This window comes from Electrophorus electricus, chromosome 2 (genome assembly GCF_041902795.1).
Source record: "Electrophorus electricus isolate QZ-2024a chromosome 2, ASM4190279v1, whole genome shotgun sequence".
NCBI lineage: Eukaryota > Metazoa > Chordata > Actinopteri > Gymnotiformes > Gymnotidae > Electrophorus > Electrophorus electricus.
In genome coordinates, this window is record NC_137498.1 from 33046170 (window position 1) to 33063450 (window position 17281).

Genomic DNA, 17281 nt, shown 5'->3' on the forward strand with positions numbered 1-17281 from the left:
TTATTTTTGGATAAAAATGTTTATCTTTAGATGACACAATATCGCTTAGATCAGAATGTGATCATTGCACAATAGAAAGTAACAATACAGTGTAGAAATTGTAAATCCATTTAAATACCTCCCTTGCGTTAACATCGGAGCCATATCAAATCAAAGATGCCAAAACCAAAATTATTGCAGACAATTTGCTTTAAGAAAAAAGAAGAATAGACTTAATTTTCTTCTAGGAAAGATTGAGGAAAATACTTGGATTATTTATTCAAGGATACTCAATCGATAGCAAAAGTTCCAACAGCAACAGGTAATATTATCTCCTTAAAGTGATTCAAGCACTTTAAGCATGTACTTACCAACTTCAAATCTACCATTTGTTTAAACATTCATTCAAAAAATCTCAACTCTCTTTTTGCAAAAATCATGGTGGTAATCTAAGAAAATAAACAGACCCAACTGCAGTTCCAGAATCATGTAAAATTAACTGAATATTAACTGTTCAGTAAAATTACTCATGCTGATTTCAAATGCCATTCAATAGTCTACCAACCATGGTTTTTGCTTACAGGTAAGTTGCTTGAGCTATGACTTCTATGATACAGATTACCATAAAATATTGCATTAAACAATTAATAAGTTGATCTACAAAGAGGAAAACCTAGACAGCCCATTACACCTCAGTGTAGGTAGTAAGATAGATAGTCTACAAATTTCAGATGAAATATCGAAAAACCTCAAAAATGTCCAGATTTCTTTTCCTAAAAATTTCTGATAACATGCAATAGTTTCACTTTCCGAAGCAATTCACATTCTGAATCGATTCACATTCTGAATCGATTCACAAATGAATAAATTGCCACTGTTCAAAATCTTCCATTATCAGCTAATTCTGCTGACATTGATGAAACTGTAAAGGCAATAGTGAGCTAAATAATTCATAAGTTAATGCACAGAGATAATGGTTTACTTTAATTATATATAAACCTATTGTCCAAAATTGTGTGTATGGGTGTTTTTGAATCAGTGGGCACTTTAAGTAAAGGGAAGATAAGTTTGTGCTTCAGTAAAGAGATCTGTCAGTGAAGAGATCTAAAGTAACTAATCTGCAAATTTAAATCGTCTTCTAGTTTCATATTATTCTCATTCTTTACACTACTCATAGTGTACATGCCTAGAACAAATTTGCATTCTTGTCATTACATTTGTCCCACTGCATTAGTTTTCTCTGAATAATACTGCTAATTTGGGGATTTTTTTATATGTATGAAAAAGACCAGTTGGCCATGAGCGCTGATCCTGCAATAGGCTACTCTGAGATAAATAAGCCATTACTGCCCCTTGAAAATGTAATTATAATTAATATCTATGTTTTAGAGACATATACAGATATAATTAAAGGAAGACAAAGGATGAACTGCTAATTATCGTAAAATTAATAATAGATCATAAATGTGGAGTTGGTTTAGCTTTATTTTGGGTGCCAGTAAAAGATCAAAATTCTTTCATTTGTGTTAAGGTATTTTTTATTACACCACTCTAGCATTTTTAAAAAGGTTTTTAAAAAATATATTATTTTATATAGACCATGCAGCTTTATACAAATCAAAGTTAATATTATGGCAAAAAAAGTTTGAGTAATTTGTGGTTTTTCCCCGCTGATCAATATCACTTACTCCATATTGCAAACCAGCTTTTTAGGTTCATATAGGTTAATAATACAGTTCCTATAAAGGATACAATGTAATATCACAATGCTCTCGGATAATAAAAGCTAGATCAGAGACCGTTCCTGACTAAGACTTAATGACTTATTTCATGACTATAAGCCAGTCAAAAAGTGCCCACAGTTGTAGAATCACCCATATTCAGCAATATCCAGCAATATCCAGAAATTCTTTCATAGAATGCTGAAGACACAACTAGAGGCACCATATCAAAGCCAAAAGGTAAATCGCAGCACATTTGTGCTAAAATGAACACTCTCTCCTCACAGAAACAATTCTGGCTTTTTCTTTGATAGATAAAATGTTAACATTAGAAATCAGGGAGAAAAGAGGACAGAGTCTACCTCGCAACAGAGCACATCTACAGATTTATTTTGTCCTTCACATGCATACCAACTGTGCCACAGTTGGGGGTCACGAAATGCCATTGTTGAGTTAGTTAATGAATGTGTGGTGGAAATCCTACTTCATACACTGAGATGAATTTGAGTATGTTAAAGGGGTTGCGTTGGTGAGATGCACATTACTGACTGTGTGAAAAGGGAGGACCCTAACATGGTAAACTTAGACAAACGTTTACAGTGTATTGCACTCAGGCTACAGATCATTTGATGTTTGGTTCTCATTAGATCTACTTTAGTATCTCTTACCCCATCTCCCAATAGAAAAATAAAAATCATCTCAGTATTAGTAGATCGATACAGACTATAATTGATCCCACTGCTATTTGATAAAAAAAAAAAAAAGTACATTCACAAGAGGACAACAAAAGACAATTCAACTTGAAATTCAAATTGATATGTGCAAAAACATTATAGATCTCTATAAAAAATATGTGCATATGAATAGATCTATTTTCTTCACCAATACAATATTTCCTCTATTTACATGTATGATTTAATAAAGAACAGAACATATACTGCTCTCATAGTTGTTGTTTGTTTCTTGGTTTGTTTTGCTTTATTTAATCTGTATACTCTTTTACAGAAAACAGCTTAATGTTATTGACAAGATGGTGTGGATGAAGGAATAAAAAACCCCACCACACATCCTGAACTCAAATCAATGTGATTGAGCACTGGGAGTAAGATAAGTACCAGAGTTTCATGTGGAAACCTGAAATTGCATATCCCATCTTGCTCGATCATATGTCATCATTGCTATTCCAGCCTGGCTAACATAATATTACATCTGAAAAAACTTTGGCTACTGAATTAGGTGATTAGTGCCCTGCCTCCTAATAAATTGCTGCATTCTGTGGTATGCACCACAAGGTTTGTCTAAGCCATCTGAATTTTTTCTCTTGATCTCTGTCATTGAGCAGTCCTGTTTACTGTACCGAAGTCTGTGGTCTCCTCCAGTCTGCTGTCAAAGGGAGAGTGCGGTGCTGATGGATCATTTTCGTGCAGGATACCTGCCAGGCTACCCATGGACCCAGGCTCTGACTGGTGAAAGGTGTACAGTGGAAGATGGAGATATTCGCCACAGTGGGAAGGGAGCCTCTCCACCTTGATCAGAGGCTGGCTGGGGAGCTGGTGTTCTAGGAGGTCCAGCTGGTCACGTGGTAGGCCCAACTCATAGGACGGTGTCCTTCTCCTCAGCAATGTGGTGCTCTCGGACAGCTTCTTCATGGCCACGAAGGATGCAGAAAGCTCCACCTCCAGCGGGGGCTCCACAGAGATGCACGGAGGGCTCATCTTCTTCTTCCTGGGGATGTGCAGCGACTGTCCACGTGTGGGAGGATGCTTTCTCTCCACTGCAACCTGGCTGAACGTGTCGTTGTCAGTGGAGGGGCAGATCTCAATGGAGTGACGTCGGTGGTCCTCAGCACTAGAGGGCTTGTCCAAAAATCCCTCAGCATCCATGCTGAAGAACTTCTTCTGGTCCTTGTCTCTGAGACTGCAGGCAGCCAGCTCGGTGGTGCTGATGCAGCTCTTTATAGGCACAGGTAGAAGCAGGCCCGATTTGACATAGGGCGACAGCGAGTGGCTCCGCACCTCCACTGGAAGCCCCGTCCACAGTCTTGCTGAGCTGTTGATGTGACGCACCTCCTCATCGGCTGGGTCCAAGGCTGAGTCGAACATGGAGCCACTGGGACTGCTGCAGCTGGCCCGGAGGCAAGGCCTGGAGGAGGTGTAGTGATGGCTGTGTGGGTGCTGCAGTATGTGGGGGCTGGGGCTTGGGGAGCGGCTGGCCGAACGGCTGCGAGACCAACATGCGGGGGACACCTGCGAGCTGATGGGACCAGTGATCTGGGGTACTGGGAGGGTGAAGTTCACTGCAGTGCTCCCATTCTTTCTGTCCAGGTTATCTTTGGAGTGGTAAGATTGCACATCAGTGGAGTTGTACTTGATTGCTTCCTGAAAAAAAAGGACTGTGTAAGCAATTCAAAGTACAAGAATGATAGTTTATTATTAGCTTCTCACAAGGAACAATTGGGAACATCTTGCAATTTAAGGCAATTCTTAAAAGAATGAATTCTTGACAATGAATAATTTTGAACAAAGAATAAGCAGCACTGGTGCAGCGACTGTACCTGCCTATGTAAAGGCCTGCTTGGGCTATGGGTGGGGGAGAGCTGAGGTGGGGGTACCCTGGGCATGCACATGCTAAAGTGGGGCATGGGACGAACTCCGGGGACCTGCAGAAGGGAACGATGACTCTTACACGGCTGTGAGTGGATTGACGTCATTGAGCCTGTATGGAAAGTTAATGCAGGTCATTCACTTTCATTACACCTTCACGCTTCACTTCAACTCTTTCCATTTTAGAAATCGCAAGAAAAGAAAAAATACATACGGTCAAGATGGCAATGCATCTAAAGAGGTAAATACCTAATTCAAGGGGCCTTAGGGTTGGCTCTGCCTCCTGCAGTGGGTATGACGCACTGGCTGGCCTCACTGGATGGAACATGTAGCTGTCATTGGGCAAAGAGTGCATCCGAGATACCGACATCTTCCGTGGCGATAGAAAATTCTTCTGAGCTCCTTGCATCCCCTCATCCTGTGTGAGAGAAAGGCAATCTTCTTGTTTACCTCTGGTCTGATATACTGTATAAATATACAACCCTCCTCCCTTACACGGTCAAGAAAAATCCAAATAAACTCTTATAGCAGACTCATTCACCGGCTCAGTGGATCTTACAGAGCCTAGTGTTTCCATGCCATTAGAGCTGCTCAGACCCTGCAGTAGCCAGTGGACCCAGGCTCCCACGATGGCTCACTCCCCACAAAGCCTAAGCTAGATTTCTTTGTGCTGTATCCACATTGCTGCTGAACTCAGTAAAAGCCCAACATGATCTCTTACTCAACACAGTACTCAATTAGGACTGTTCCACACTCACATATCAGACCATTCGTATTGCAGGATACCAAATGTGAAACTGCAAAAATCTTTTTAATTGACCAAAGTAAGCCATTAGAGATATATTTTGACAACTTAACAAAATGACTAAAACTAATCATTTTGATTCAATAGCAATTTTGTTCAGAGTTATAATTTCATCATTACACATTAGAGTACAACCAGCTTTAATGTATTAATACTACCAGTGATGCTTCTGAGGAACCTGATGTAATGAATTACCTGCCCAGGTGACTCAGGCCTTGGCCCCACATAGGTGCCCTCTGGTCCAATGGAGCTCCCTGTTGAGGCTTCACTGAGACGCCGGGCCATCTCCATCTCCATCTCAATCTCAGCGTCCATCTCAGCATCCTCTTTTGCCTCCTTATTGCTCTCCTCCAGGTGCTTCATCAGCACAGCCACCACCACGTTCACCAGAACAAACTGGGCCATCAGCACGAAAGTGACAAAATAGATGGGAGAGACCCAGGGCAAGTAGGGCAGACATTGCTTGTCTTCAGGGGTGCACTCTCTCAGAGTGTCCTGCGTGAGGTACCCAGCGTTCCAGGAATAGTGGTAAAAGACCATGAAAATATACAGATAGTCAGTTACTGTGAATGCCATCAGCACTGCACAATGAGAGGGTTTGTATGTTAATATTTCAGCCTTCATACTTGACATTTATATAGTACCTTCATTATGCCATTCCAATTGTCCCCGGTGGAAACTCTGAAGAGTGTGAGAAAGGCCATCCCAAAGTTCTCGAAAGTGGCGTGTCGACTCAGTCCTTCACATGGGTTCTTATCACTGCATTCTGCAGGGCAACACACAGCGATGAAGTACAGGCACACAACACACAACTCAAGAAGAAAAGCATTTAAAACATTACTGTTTATCATCGAAGTTGGAAACGTGGAAAGCAGAGAGATGTTGCATAAAGGACTGGTTGCAACATTAAAAGGACAAACAAGTAGCCACCATTTGTAGTGCCAGACTTAATAATTAGCATTGATTTCAATTAAAGCAAATGAAAGCAGAATGCCTGTCCTTTGAGACAAGAGCTTAATCCTGTCGTTTCTGTTATGAGAGGAGAGTCGCACAGGGAAATACTTGGCACAGAAATGTCCACCCAAGCCCAAAGGCCACCTCTCATAAAAATAAGCCACTGTCACACGGGTAACCTCTCTCAATTCTCCAAAGATCGACAGAGCTAATTTTGTTCCCCTCTCCCTTTACATCGCTACTGTAGTTTAGCAAGAGCTCTAGATTTTGAAAGAAATCTTCCCTCCCTTAAGGATTAAATCTAAACATCTCCAAACTAAAATAAAAAATGGCAGGCAGTGTACAAGGCAGGCCCTGACACTGGGAGTTAGGGAGCAGAGTGTGAGCAGAATGCAGCACTGACCGAGTTTCCCAAAGAGCTCCACGCCAAGTGCCGCATAGATGAAGAAGAGAAGCATAAACAGTAAACCCAGATTCCCCACCTGAGGAAAAACAACACAACATTATACACTGCATTACTATGTTAATAAACAACACCCAAATACCGTAACATGATTACTGGTCTGCCCTCTCTTCCCTTCTGTCTCCCCCACAGCAGCAAGTGCAAGTGAACAAAGCAAACTAATAGATTTTATAAATAACACCATGTAATGAACAGGCCACCATCTGTTCTACAAACAAAAAGTACGTAAAGTGCTGATATATATATATATATATGTGTGTGTGTGTGTGTGTGTGTGTGTGTGTGTGTGCGTGTATTACATGAAAATTTTGGATATTACTCATATAATTGCTGAATATTTATTCGTCTCACAGAAAAGGACAAACCTGTTTTTGCACACACAGCATGCTAATGACATTATAATCACCTGGCTATGAAATAATGTTACCAATTGCAATACTACAATAGCTTATAATATCAAGACCAATACAAATATAAAATACAAAAGCCAACATGAATAATTAAACACTTATATTACATTCCTCATTTTAAATTCTTCAAATAAAAAAAAACTAATAAAAAAAATAATCTTCATTCATTTCATGTGGCATCACTGTCTTCAAACTGAAAATATACCAGGCCTCTCTCTGTAGGAGGTGGTTTTATAAAACACTTATGAAACCCAATAGATAATGAAGTTACCTGTGGCAGAGCTTGCATGACAGTGTCCAGCAATGATCTCATGCCTGTGGCCAGCTTCAAAAGCTTCAGCACTGTAGACAGAGAAACCAAAATGAGCACTTACTCAGCACTACTGCCCTCCGTAATAGCGCTCCTACTGCTGTGAGAAACAGCCCCCGAGCATCTGGGTCAGCATGCACCCATAAAAACAGCACCTTATAGGAATTCTCAGCTAACAGCTGGAATGGAAGCGCGGTGCTACCTCGGGCTATCCGCAGAACCCGCATGATACGGATGATGGTGGGGTTGATTGGAAGAGCAGCATTCATCTTGATCTCCTCCAGGGTGATTCCAATGATGGACAGGAGCACAATGGCCAGGTCCAACTGGTTCCACCTACCAAAAAGAGCACAATATTTACAACTAGAATTTAACATGTTTTGCAATGACAAACCTTTAGTAGATACTGGAAAATCTAGTGGGCGACCTTGGATGTCTCACCATAATTCCACCCTGTAAAATCTTACACAGTCTAAATATGGCGTCATAAACTGAGGATATCATAACTCTTCTTTTTAACTCTTATTTAAACAAATAGTTCTTCTAACAGCCAACGTATCACCCAACCAGAGACATCACAATTTCATGCATTATGCATTATGCAAGTAATTATGACATTATCTAATCACATTGTTGTGTTTAATCATCAGAAATATCTGATGTGCTTTGTGCATTTCTAAGATTTAGGTTCTTAGTCCTTTTTCACTATACCACAATCAAATTTCAGAACAAAATAAGCAAAAAAAAATGTGATTGTCATCTTTTCTCTAAATCAGCATAGACTATTTGTGAATGCAGATATGAGAAGGTGCATTTCCAGTAACACAGTATGAGCTCACTTGGGTTCTTAATCCACTTTTATCTGGCAGAGCTTGTGATTTGCCTGCAGAAGTTTAACTGTAAAACACTGCAGCGCTATAGTATGTCTGAGTCTTCACCAGCATTTCTTCCTAAGGGCGATACGGGCACAAAGGAAACGGCCACCAAAGAGCCAAAGGGAAACAAAACTCCCTACAACACCCACCAGAATGACCTTTATGAAACAGGATTGCAATTAGTGTTCTTGGTAATGAGAAACGAAAGTGTGAATTCCAGAGGATGCTGTATAAACCAATGTAAAAGACTCCCTGATATGTATTCAACAGTCATAAATGGAGCAGGGAATTTGCCAAAGATCCTTTAATTTCCCCTAGTGTAGCACTACTGTTGGAGTTAACACTTTAATTGATCATGTCAGCTGTACTGTGGCCTACTTAACTGTATTTATGTGAATTTCTCTTTGTTAAAGTCAGTGTTTTGTTTTAAAGTCATTGCGTTAATTCCTGCTACAGTCAGCTTTGCACACCTCTGTGAATCCGTGTACTGTTGTACCTGTCTTTGAAGAACCTTCGGAAGCCAAAAGCCACAAGCTTGAGAATAGCCTCTAAGATGAAGAAGATGGTGAAGACATAGTTGCAGTACTTTAAAGATTCCTCAAGATACTGTAGGGAGAAGAAAGACAATTTCAGCACACATGGGATGAAAGCTTTCATAAGCAGTGGGTGCAGTTAATAGGGGGCAGACTCACCATGGGCTGACTGTAGTGTGGGTGGAGTTAACAGAGGGCGGAGTCACTATGGGCTGACTGTAGTGTGGGTGGAGTTAATAGAGGGCGGAGTCACTATGGTCTGACTGTAGTGTGGGTGGAGTTAACAGAGGGAGGAGTCACCATGGGCTGACTGTAGTGTGGGTGGAGTTAACAGAGAGTCAACTCACCATAGGCTGATTATAATGTTCCATAGACATAGTGACCACATTGATGCAGATGATGCAGGTGATGAAGAGATCCAGGTAGTGGTTGGTGCATAGTGTGTGGATGTAGAGGCGAACTGGTGAGTAGTCAGCATAGTAGGGTCTCTGCTGGGCCTCTGTTTCACACACACACACACAAACACACACACACACATACACACACACATGCAGAAAGCATTTTTGGGTCAATGCAGGGTACATATAACTCAGTGAGATACAGGCAAGAAGCACGGAGCATGAGAGGAAGAGTGATCAGTGTTTCAAGGTTAAAGGTTATACAACCCTCCTGATCTCAGATTCCTCTCATGTAGCGCCATTCCTCTCTGACATGCTATACTAGGGAACATGCCTTTGTAAAGATGACAGTCTTTGGCTGTGTGTGAAAGTATATGTATAAGAATGGCTGCAAATGTTACATGTTATTGTGATCATTTTTTTAGTACTTTTATTGTTGAGAGGATGATTGCTCATTCTTTAGCAGAGTTATGTGTTGCATTCTCCCATTGACATTATTAACAAATTAAATGTTTGAGTTTTGGAACCAGACAAAGATTGAATCCATCTTTCTGAGTCTGCCATATAAAGCATGTTTACTGGTAACAACTTACCAAATGCCAAGAGAGAAGCCAAGAGCTACAGTACACTTGAACAGAGAAGAACATGCAGGTATAACCTATCAATAATCTTAGAACCTAGGTAGATTCTCACCAGATACAACATGAACTGCATTTTTAAGGTCTTCAAGATATTTGAGATGAGACATGGTAAAGGCAAATTATTACAGCTAGAGAATGCAGTGCACTCCACCAAGCAGGGTGCTCGGCTTCCTGTATAACCTGAAACTGTGAGCGGAAGCTGACAGCTGCACATAAATCATTCCTTCCAGGGAAAGTTTAGTTTTTCCAAACCCCCTTCATGATGTCCTGTCATAAAGAAGCACTGTGCCTAAAGAGTGATTATATTCCTGGGGCTCGTCAGGACTTCTGAGTGAGTCGAACATCCCACAGAAGAGTCTTTCCCAATGATTTCCACTAAAACAGTGCTCTCAAGGGAAGAGCAAAAATAAATCACATCTAGTTATAATTATTCTTCCTTTAAAAACAGTGGATCTGAGATTTAGGTGGTTCTCTGACCCTGAAAAGAATTCAGAGGTAATCTGTATTTAGATCAAAGCTGAAATTCTATAGTAACCTTAGTTACATGTAATTTAGGCGTCAAAGATGCTACCTCTCATGCAGTGCTATTAATAGCACATGAGAAGAGTGTAACAGGCATGAATAAAGTTGTCAGGTTTTATGTTGGAGATCATTAGGCAGATTGCTTTTATCCTGAAAGACATGAGTGTGCTTATGCATATAAACCCATTGAGCACCTTATCCTTTATTCACTGGATCATGTAAAACTGTGGTCAGTGCTTTTAGCTTCTTTAGTTCTCCTTGGAGAGATCCGAGCAATACTGCTGGTGCTCATGGCTATTAGGAGACACAGTCAGTGAGATGTTTATGGAGCTAGTGGAAGTCTCCGTTATCCTCCACCGATCTCTCTGGCAGCCTGGTGTGACATGGATCAGTGCAATGCTAAAACCTAAGACAACCTTTACAACATTTTCACTTTTATAACTGTCAAAAGGGAAGACTTGCCTCCTACAGACCTACACAATGAGGTCCTAAGTGACCCTGTGTGTCAAGCAAGTTTCCTTTGATGATCTGTCATGCAGCATTTGGTGGCCATGGGATATCATGCAAGGGCATGCTGCAGACTTATCTATTTATTTATTTTGCTCTCTCTCTCTATCTCTCTCTCTCTCTCTCTCTCTCTCTAGTCTCTCTCTCTCAGGCTCTGGAGGCAGGCAGTGCTCAGAAAAACAGACTACCGACCAGACCCGCAATTCTCCTTACTCCTGCGCCTTTTCTCCAGCAGTCGTTGCCTCTTCTCCTCCCGCTGGCGTGCCTCCTCCTCCTCCTGGTCCTGCCGGCACTTGTGGAAGTTCTCTACCACCACGCCCACAAACATGTTCAGCACAAAGAAGCTGACAATCAGCAGGAAGGAGATGAAGTACAACAGCATCCAGGGGTTGTGGTTTCTCACCGGCTGCCAAGGGCATGCAGGACAAACAGACCAAGAAAGATGTGGCCATATGACCACTTCACTCAACAAACAGGCTGATTTTATTGTTAATGAACACCTGAAAAAAGGGATATAAAGTCAAACCTGTTGGTCCACACCCACAGCATCCAGGCCATCATACATAATATTCACCCAGCCGTCCTTGCAAGACAGCACAAACAGCGACATGAGAGCCTGAGAAACAGGGATACAAGACCAGTGAACTCACAGGCAACTCACTGGCATCCTGGAAGACCAAACCTCTGGGATTCAGAACATTAGATCAGTGTAAGGGTAGTTTACATCATAAATCTGAAATAGACTTAACTGATATCCATTAAACCCCCTGACAATTCTTTTGGGCTATTCAAGCACTGGTACTGTAGTGTATCTTTTCTTTCAACCTGAGGTCCTACATATCAATATGTACTTCTACACACATACATACATTTCTCATGATCATCAGTTATTTTTAATAAATTCCTCTTACCTGTACCAAATTATCAAAATTGTATTTCCTTCGAATCCATTTGTAGTTTGCTTGTTGGCAATCTGATTTGTTGGTGATGTTTCTTGTGTCCAAACCTTCACAATGGTAAAACTTGCCCTTAAAGAGCTAAACATTAGAATAAAAATGTTATGCAGAATTGTTTAAATACCTGTATGGTAATCTATAAAGTGTATTTACATTATGGGGACTGGTCATATTTGGGAGTGAGCACTTCACCTGCACACCGAGAATGCCAAAGACAATGAAGAAGGCGCAGCAGATCAGCACTATATTCCCAATGGGCCTCAGAGATGTTATCAGTGTTTCCACCACAAGCTTGAGCCCAGGAGCACGGCTGATCACCCTGCCCACACAACAACAACCACGCCATCTGTACTTCTGCATGGACCAGGCACAGCATTTACACAGTACTGTTTTTCAGAATGATGTTCGTGATCACGACAACTGCTTGACTGGATAATAATTCAGGATGGCTAGCAATTCCACAACATTTTAGGAACAATTAACAAACAGGGTAGTGTACTTCCCTTTAGCAGATGGGCTTTGCACAATGCACTGCAGAACCTTCATGACCTCTCTTAAATCTGAAGGAATCTGAATCTGAATTAATCTCTGATAGTTCCCTGTACTGGAAAGTGGGAGTGCCAGGAGAACCAGACCTGTATTAAGGATCCTGGCTCTGGAGTAAGGATTCTTATCCTGCAGTAAGGGGGATAAAGACCCCAGGACTTGCTTGCTCACCTGAGAGGTCGCAGGGTCCGCAGCAGGCGCAGGACCCTCAGAATTCCCAAGATCCTATTCCCACCACTGGATGCCAGCAACACCAGGATGTCAATAAGAGAGACAAAAACCAGCACTCCATCCAGAATATTCCATGTGCTGTGCAAATAGCTGTGCTTCCCAGAGTAAAAGCCAAAGGCCACCACCTACGAGACAAGAGATGGCAAACATAATGAGCTCTGCTGAAGCTGAGGTACTTCTTTGGTAATACTCTGGATGTCTACAACAAATGGAAGCGTAAATACCTTCACAGTCATTTCAGCAACAAAAATCACAGTGAATACATAATTAGAAATGCTGAGAAACACTCGCTCCTAAAAAAACAAAAAGAACAGCATTCATCAGCAGATATGTTTAATAACAATAGCAAATAACTAGTACTGTCAAAGCCCTTAAGGCATCCAATTAAAGGGTTTTTTATCAGGAAGCTTGAAAATTCATCAGCGTTTAAGATTTGTATGGACATAGTGTCTGGGCCTACTGTGCTATGAGGCTGAATATCAGGCCTCTCCAGAGCGATTGTGATGCAGTTAAGGAAGATAAAGACCAAGACCACATGGTCAAACATCTTGTGCGAGATAACCCTCTGGCAGATCACCCGAAACCTACAATATGGAAACAGAAATCAGACATTGACACTGAAAGGATGTAAAGTATGAAACATGGTCACTGTAGACTGCATGATGAAGAGTACTCACTTGTTATGGGGGGAAAACAGATACAGGGACCAGTCCTCATGATTTTTACACCACTTGGGTTTATAAGAGTCCAGCATCTTCTTCATGCGAGAAAAGAAACTCTGCAGCACATGACCAGACCAGAAAGCTCAGTGACTGAGCTAACAGAGATATCAAGATATGCAGCATTCTGGCTATATTAAGAGTTCTTGTTATCTTGTTAAGAGACTGTAGCAGAGCCTGCATTATTTAAAGTCTTGAAACATGCTTACAGTCAACAATATGTTGAAATAGATTGTTTTTGTTACCCCTTGCCAGTCCCTCGCTGCCATAGTTGAGATATCCTCTAATCCTATAATTCAAATGTTCTTATACTTAATGTCAATGCAGAGCCCCTTGTTTGCTATAGCACTGGCAAGATGGCACCAAAGAGGTCACTTTCCACCCACCATGGAAATCAATTACAGTATGACAATTAGTCTCCTAGTAAGCCTAATTCCTGGGATGGCATCCTTTAAAAACTACAAAGCACTGTACTATCAACACAGCCCAGCAGGAATGTCTCTGCATATGTATACTTATGTAGGAGTGTGTGTGTGTGTGTGTGTGTGTGTGTGTGTGTGTGTGTGTGTATGTGTGTGTATGTGTGTGTGTCTGTGAGTTTCGGTGCCTGAGCATTTGCTCACATCATCCGAGTCCTCCTCTGTGGCAGAGTCCTCACGGTTCAGCTCTGAGGATAGCTGTGTGTGCAGGTGCAGAACCCTGCCGTTGCAGTCCTGGTACTCTCCTCCCAGGCCCAGGCTGGGCCCCGGGACCAGCTCTGGGAAGTCCAAGGAGCTGGGGTACTGCAGAGAGTCACCACTAGCACTGCCCACTGTGCCCAGAAAAGTTCCCTCCATGTCCTCGTCCTCGAAGCTGCCCCTGCCCTTGCCTGACAGCAAAGACTCCCTCTCACCGGAAGTGTCTTTCCTCTTCAGGCTTGGTGCCCGGCTCAGGCTGTTCCAGCTTGACCTGCGGCTGCCCCAGTTGCTGCCTGAGTTCCGTGGGTGGCAGGGTGATCTCCGCGGGCTGGCCTGGCATGAGGAGAATGTACCACCCTCAGCACTCTCCATGCTTTTTCACAACCGGGCCACTTCAGTTTGCTTATCTTAACCAATAAATAAATAAGAAAAAGGAAATCCAGCTTTGCCCCTTTCTTCCTTGGCACAAAGCTCTTACCACTGATCTCTGATCATAGATATTTGGGTCAATGGAGACCCCACTACCACGTCTCGACTCCAAACTGAAGGCTGACTCTTGGCCAAGAGAACTTTTGGGAGTGGGCATGGGGGTGGCTGCAGTGTGCATGATGATTGGCGGGGGCAAGCTGCCATGACAGTCCATGTGCCCATTTGCTGACATCATCAGAGAGTACATCTTCAACTCTGTCAGTGAAAATTGCAGAAGTGCCATCAGTTTCAGGAGACCAGGGGAGAACAAAAGACTAAAACAGCCCTTGATGTACTGCATGCTGCAAAGTCTCACTGAAGGCCACTGACTAAAGTCAACAAAAACAGGCCTAAAGTAAGAAAATTTAATGGCAGAGAACACATAAAAAATCCATTTTCCAATGCTGATACAGGTGGATGAACACCAATTTTAATGTAGCTTTAAAGATCCATTGCTCTCTTTACGAGAGGTTAACACAGAGGCAGTTGGACTGAGCTCATCCATGTCTGAGTAGCTCTTACGACAATGAGGACCATAGAATACATAAAGTCATTCTTCCTCCTGACACCTAAGTCTGCTTTATTAAATGTTCTGATGTTTCTCACCAGTTTATTACAAATAAAAAGGATTGAACAGCATAGACCTGTGGCACGCAATTCCCTCATCTTCTCCTCTTCCTCGAAGTTAATTGACCTTTTCTCTTCATCTGCGTCAGATTTATTGGCATCTCCCTGAAAGGCACAGGAGGTGTTTTAGACACCGGGCTCACAACGTGGATGCAGCAACTGGAACACTCAGCCCACAGTGCTTCAATAACTCCATTACTCAAAATAAACTGTAGGTCACGCCACCAGGGAGCAACACTGAGCGAAGTCACCCTGTCTCTCTCAGGGGGGCTGAGGCCTTTTGGCAACAGCACAAGCAGCCTTCTGCTCAACCTGAGCGTGTTCACACAGTAGAGGCCTCTCCCCCTGCAAGAGCATCAGCATTAGCGCTAGCGGCTTAAAACACACACATGGTGGTGAGCTGCTCAAGGGCCACACAGCTTGCAGCATGCCAGATGGGCAAAACAAAGGAGAACTGCAGTAGAAATACAGTAGAAGATGCAGATATTCCACAGTGGGGAAACGAACCAGTTTGCATGTGCGAATCTAATCTGGCGCTGACAACAACTGCTACTACAAAGAAGCTGTGTACAGTCATTCTATGGCTCTTCACAGAGAGACAAACGATGGCAATTTTGGGAATTTAACACAGAAGAGGTAAATAAATATTGAATGATATGTCAATGCACCTCTGCTTGAAAGCCTTCCACCAGGATGGCCACCAGCAGGTTAAAAAGCACATAATTCCCAAAGGTCATCAGGGCAACAAAGTAGAGTGCAGCCAGTGGAGATGTGGAAGCCATTCCATTATAGAGCACCATGTTCCAGTCCTCCTGAGTGAGGATCTGTAACAAAATCACAGTGTCTCACTGCAAATGTAAAACTGTCACAGAAAGATTTACAAACACAGCAATGAAGCTGGTAACAGCAGTTGGTTCATTTGCCTACTGTCATTTGAAGACTTAAACAACGTGATGTGTGTGTATTTACTATGTCCTTGTGTAAGTTATCATTTCTGAAATACACTAGACAAATTAAGATTCACTAGTTATCTAACCCAGCCATAGGGCAGAGGTGATAAAAACAAATCGAGGCAATTGTTCTTTTAAAGTACATAATTTCAATATCTTTTTGTTAGCTAGAGTTTTTGGCCACATCAGTTCAGTTATTATATCCATTCACTCCATGATATAATATCTGCAGATGTTTCCAGCAGAAAATATGCCTCCAAGTGTGCACAGCACAGCCAGATACAATGCAGGTTCAGCACCTTAGCAGCAATGGAGAAAATTGTGCTGATACAACAAACATGAAGATTGTGAAATGATGACTGTGAGCTGAACAGTAGAAACACCATCTCTACAGATAATGGAGTCTTTACAAACCTAAAGCCTATAAAAACAGTGAATCCCTGAGTACGGGCCACTGAATTGCGTGGAGGCACTCAACATGACACTATAGCCTTCGTGTTCATGATAATGTTTTTTGCCCTTAGCCCCCACCTCCACCCAGTAGGGTGACATCCCAGCTCTAACCTGAAACACAGTGACAATGGCCCACAACAAGGAGTCAAAGTTCTTCCTGTCTGGAATCGTGTCTCCATTCTCCATCTTCAGGCTGAATTTGCAGCCAAACAGATGCATTCCAAGAATACTGCAAAAGAGTTCAAACACTTATTTATGCAATGTTAGTGGCTTTAAAACCCAGAAATTATACCCTCTACTACTTTTTCTCAAGATGTGTTCATTATCTTAATACATAAAGTGGGATGTGAACCACCAAAACCAATTAAAAACTAGATGTGATTATTATAAAATAATCATAAAATAAAATTAATTATAAAATAAAAATAATTCCTTCAAGATTGTTTTTAAGTAGGTGGTGTTGCTCATTCTCTTCCTGCCTCAGGACTGTGGGTAATATCTGAAGCATCCCTCAATTTGTGGATTAACCCCTCTGTGTAAATTAAGTGAGACAGACGAGTGGCTGTTGAGCACCTGAAAGTGAAGATGAAAAGCATGAGCAGCATGCAAAAGGTGGCCACATTGTCCATGGTCTTCATCAGGACCACCAGCTGCCTGCGCAGAGCTGGGAGGAAGCGCACCAGCTTCAACACCCGCAGTAGGCGAAAGGTCCTGAGCACGGACAGCCCCCCATCAGCCTGCCCGATAATCTCCCAAACACTGGCACACACACACCAATACACACACACGCACATGCGCACCCGCACATGCACACACGCCCACACACACACACACACACACACACACACACGCCCACACATACACACACACACACACACACACACACACACACACATATACACACTGAGTCAACAAGATCAGCACATGTGCCAA

The 17281-nt window shown here is 42.2% G+C and overlaps 1 protein-coding gene across 2 annotated transcripts in view; it reads right to left on the reverse strand.

Annotated features, from left to right (window-relative positions):
• Positions 1-6: 6 nt before the first annotated feature.
• cacna1ha (calcium channel, voltage-dependent, T type, alpha 1H subunit a) overlaps positions 7-17281 on the reverse strand; it is a 66369-nt gene continuing 49094 nt past the window's right edge. The window contains exons 13-36 of one of the 2 annotated variants that reach the window (XM_027022194.3): positions 16922-17107; positions 16460-16577; positions 15614-15769; positions 14963-15050; positions 14329-14534; positions 13797-14183; positions 13132-13232; positions 12915-13038; positions 12679-12747; positions 12395-12579; positions 11870-11996; positions 11633-11758; positions 11248-11337; positions 10935-11127; positions 9001-9152; positions 8617-8726; positions 7448-7581; positions 7207-7277; positions 6466-6544; positions 5753-5874; positions 5304-5603; positions 4553-4721; positions 4255-4415; positions 7-4078 (exon numbers count right to left, since the gene is read on the reverse strand). In XM_027022194.3, the coding sequence (XP_026877995.3) occupies positions 3032-4078; positions 4255-4415; positions 4553-4721; positions 5304-5603; positions 5753-5874; positions 6466-6544; positions 7207-7277; positions 7448-7581; positions 8617-8726; positions 9001-9152; positions 10935-11127; positions 11248-11337; positions 11633-11758; positions 11870-11996; positions 12395-12579; positions 12679-12747; positions 12915-13038; positions 13132-13232; positions 13797-14183; positions 14329-14534; positions 14963-15050; positions 15614-15769; positions 16460-16577; positions 16922-17107 (4501 nt within the window). In that variant the 3' untranslated portion in view covers positions 7-3031. The remainder of the gene's footprint in view (positions 4079-4254; positions 4416-4552; positions 4722-5303; positions 5604-5752; positions 5875-6465; positions 6545-7206; positions 7278-7447; positions 7582-8616; positions 8727-9000; positions 9153-10934; positions 11128-11247; positions 11338-11632; positions 11759-11869; positions 11997-12394; positions 12580-12678; positions 12748-12914; positions 13039-13131; positions 13233-13796; positions 14184-14328; positions 14535-14962; positions 15051-15613; positions 15770-16459; positions 16578-16921; positions 17108-17281) is intronic. The other variant, XM_081699642.1, reaches the window with a different exon arrangement.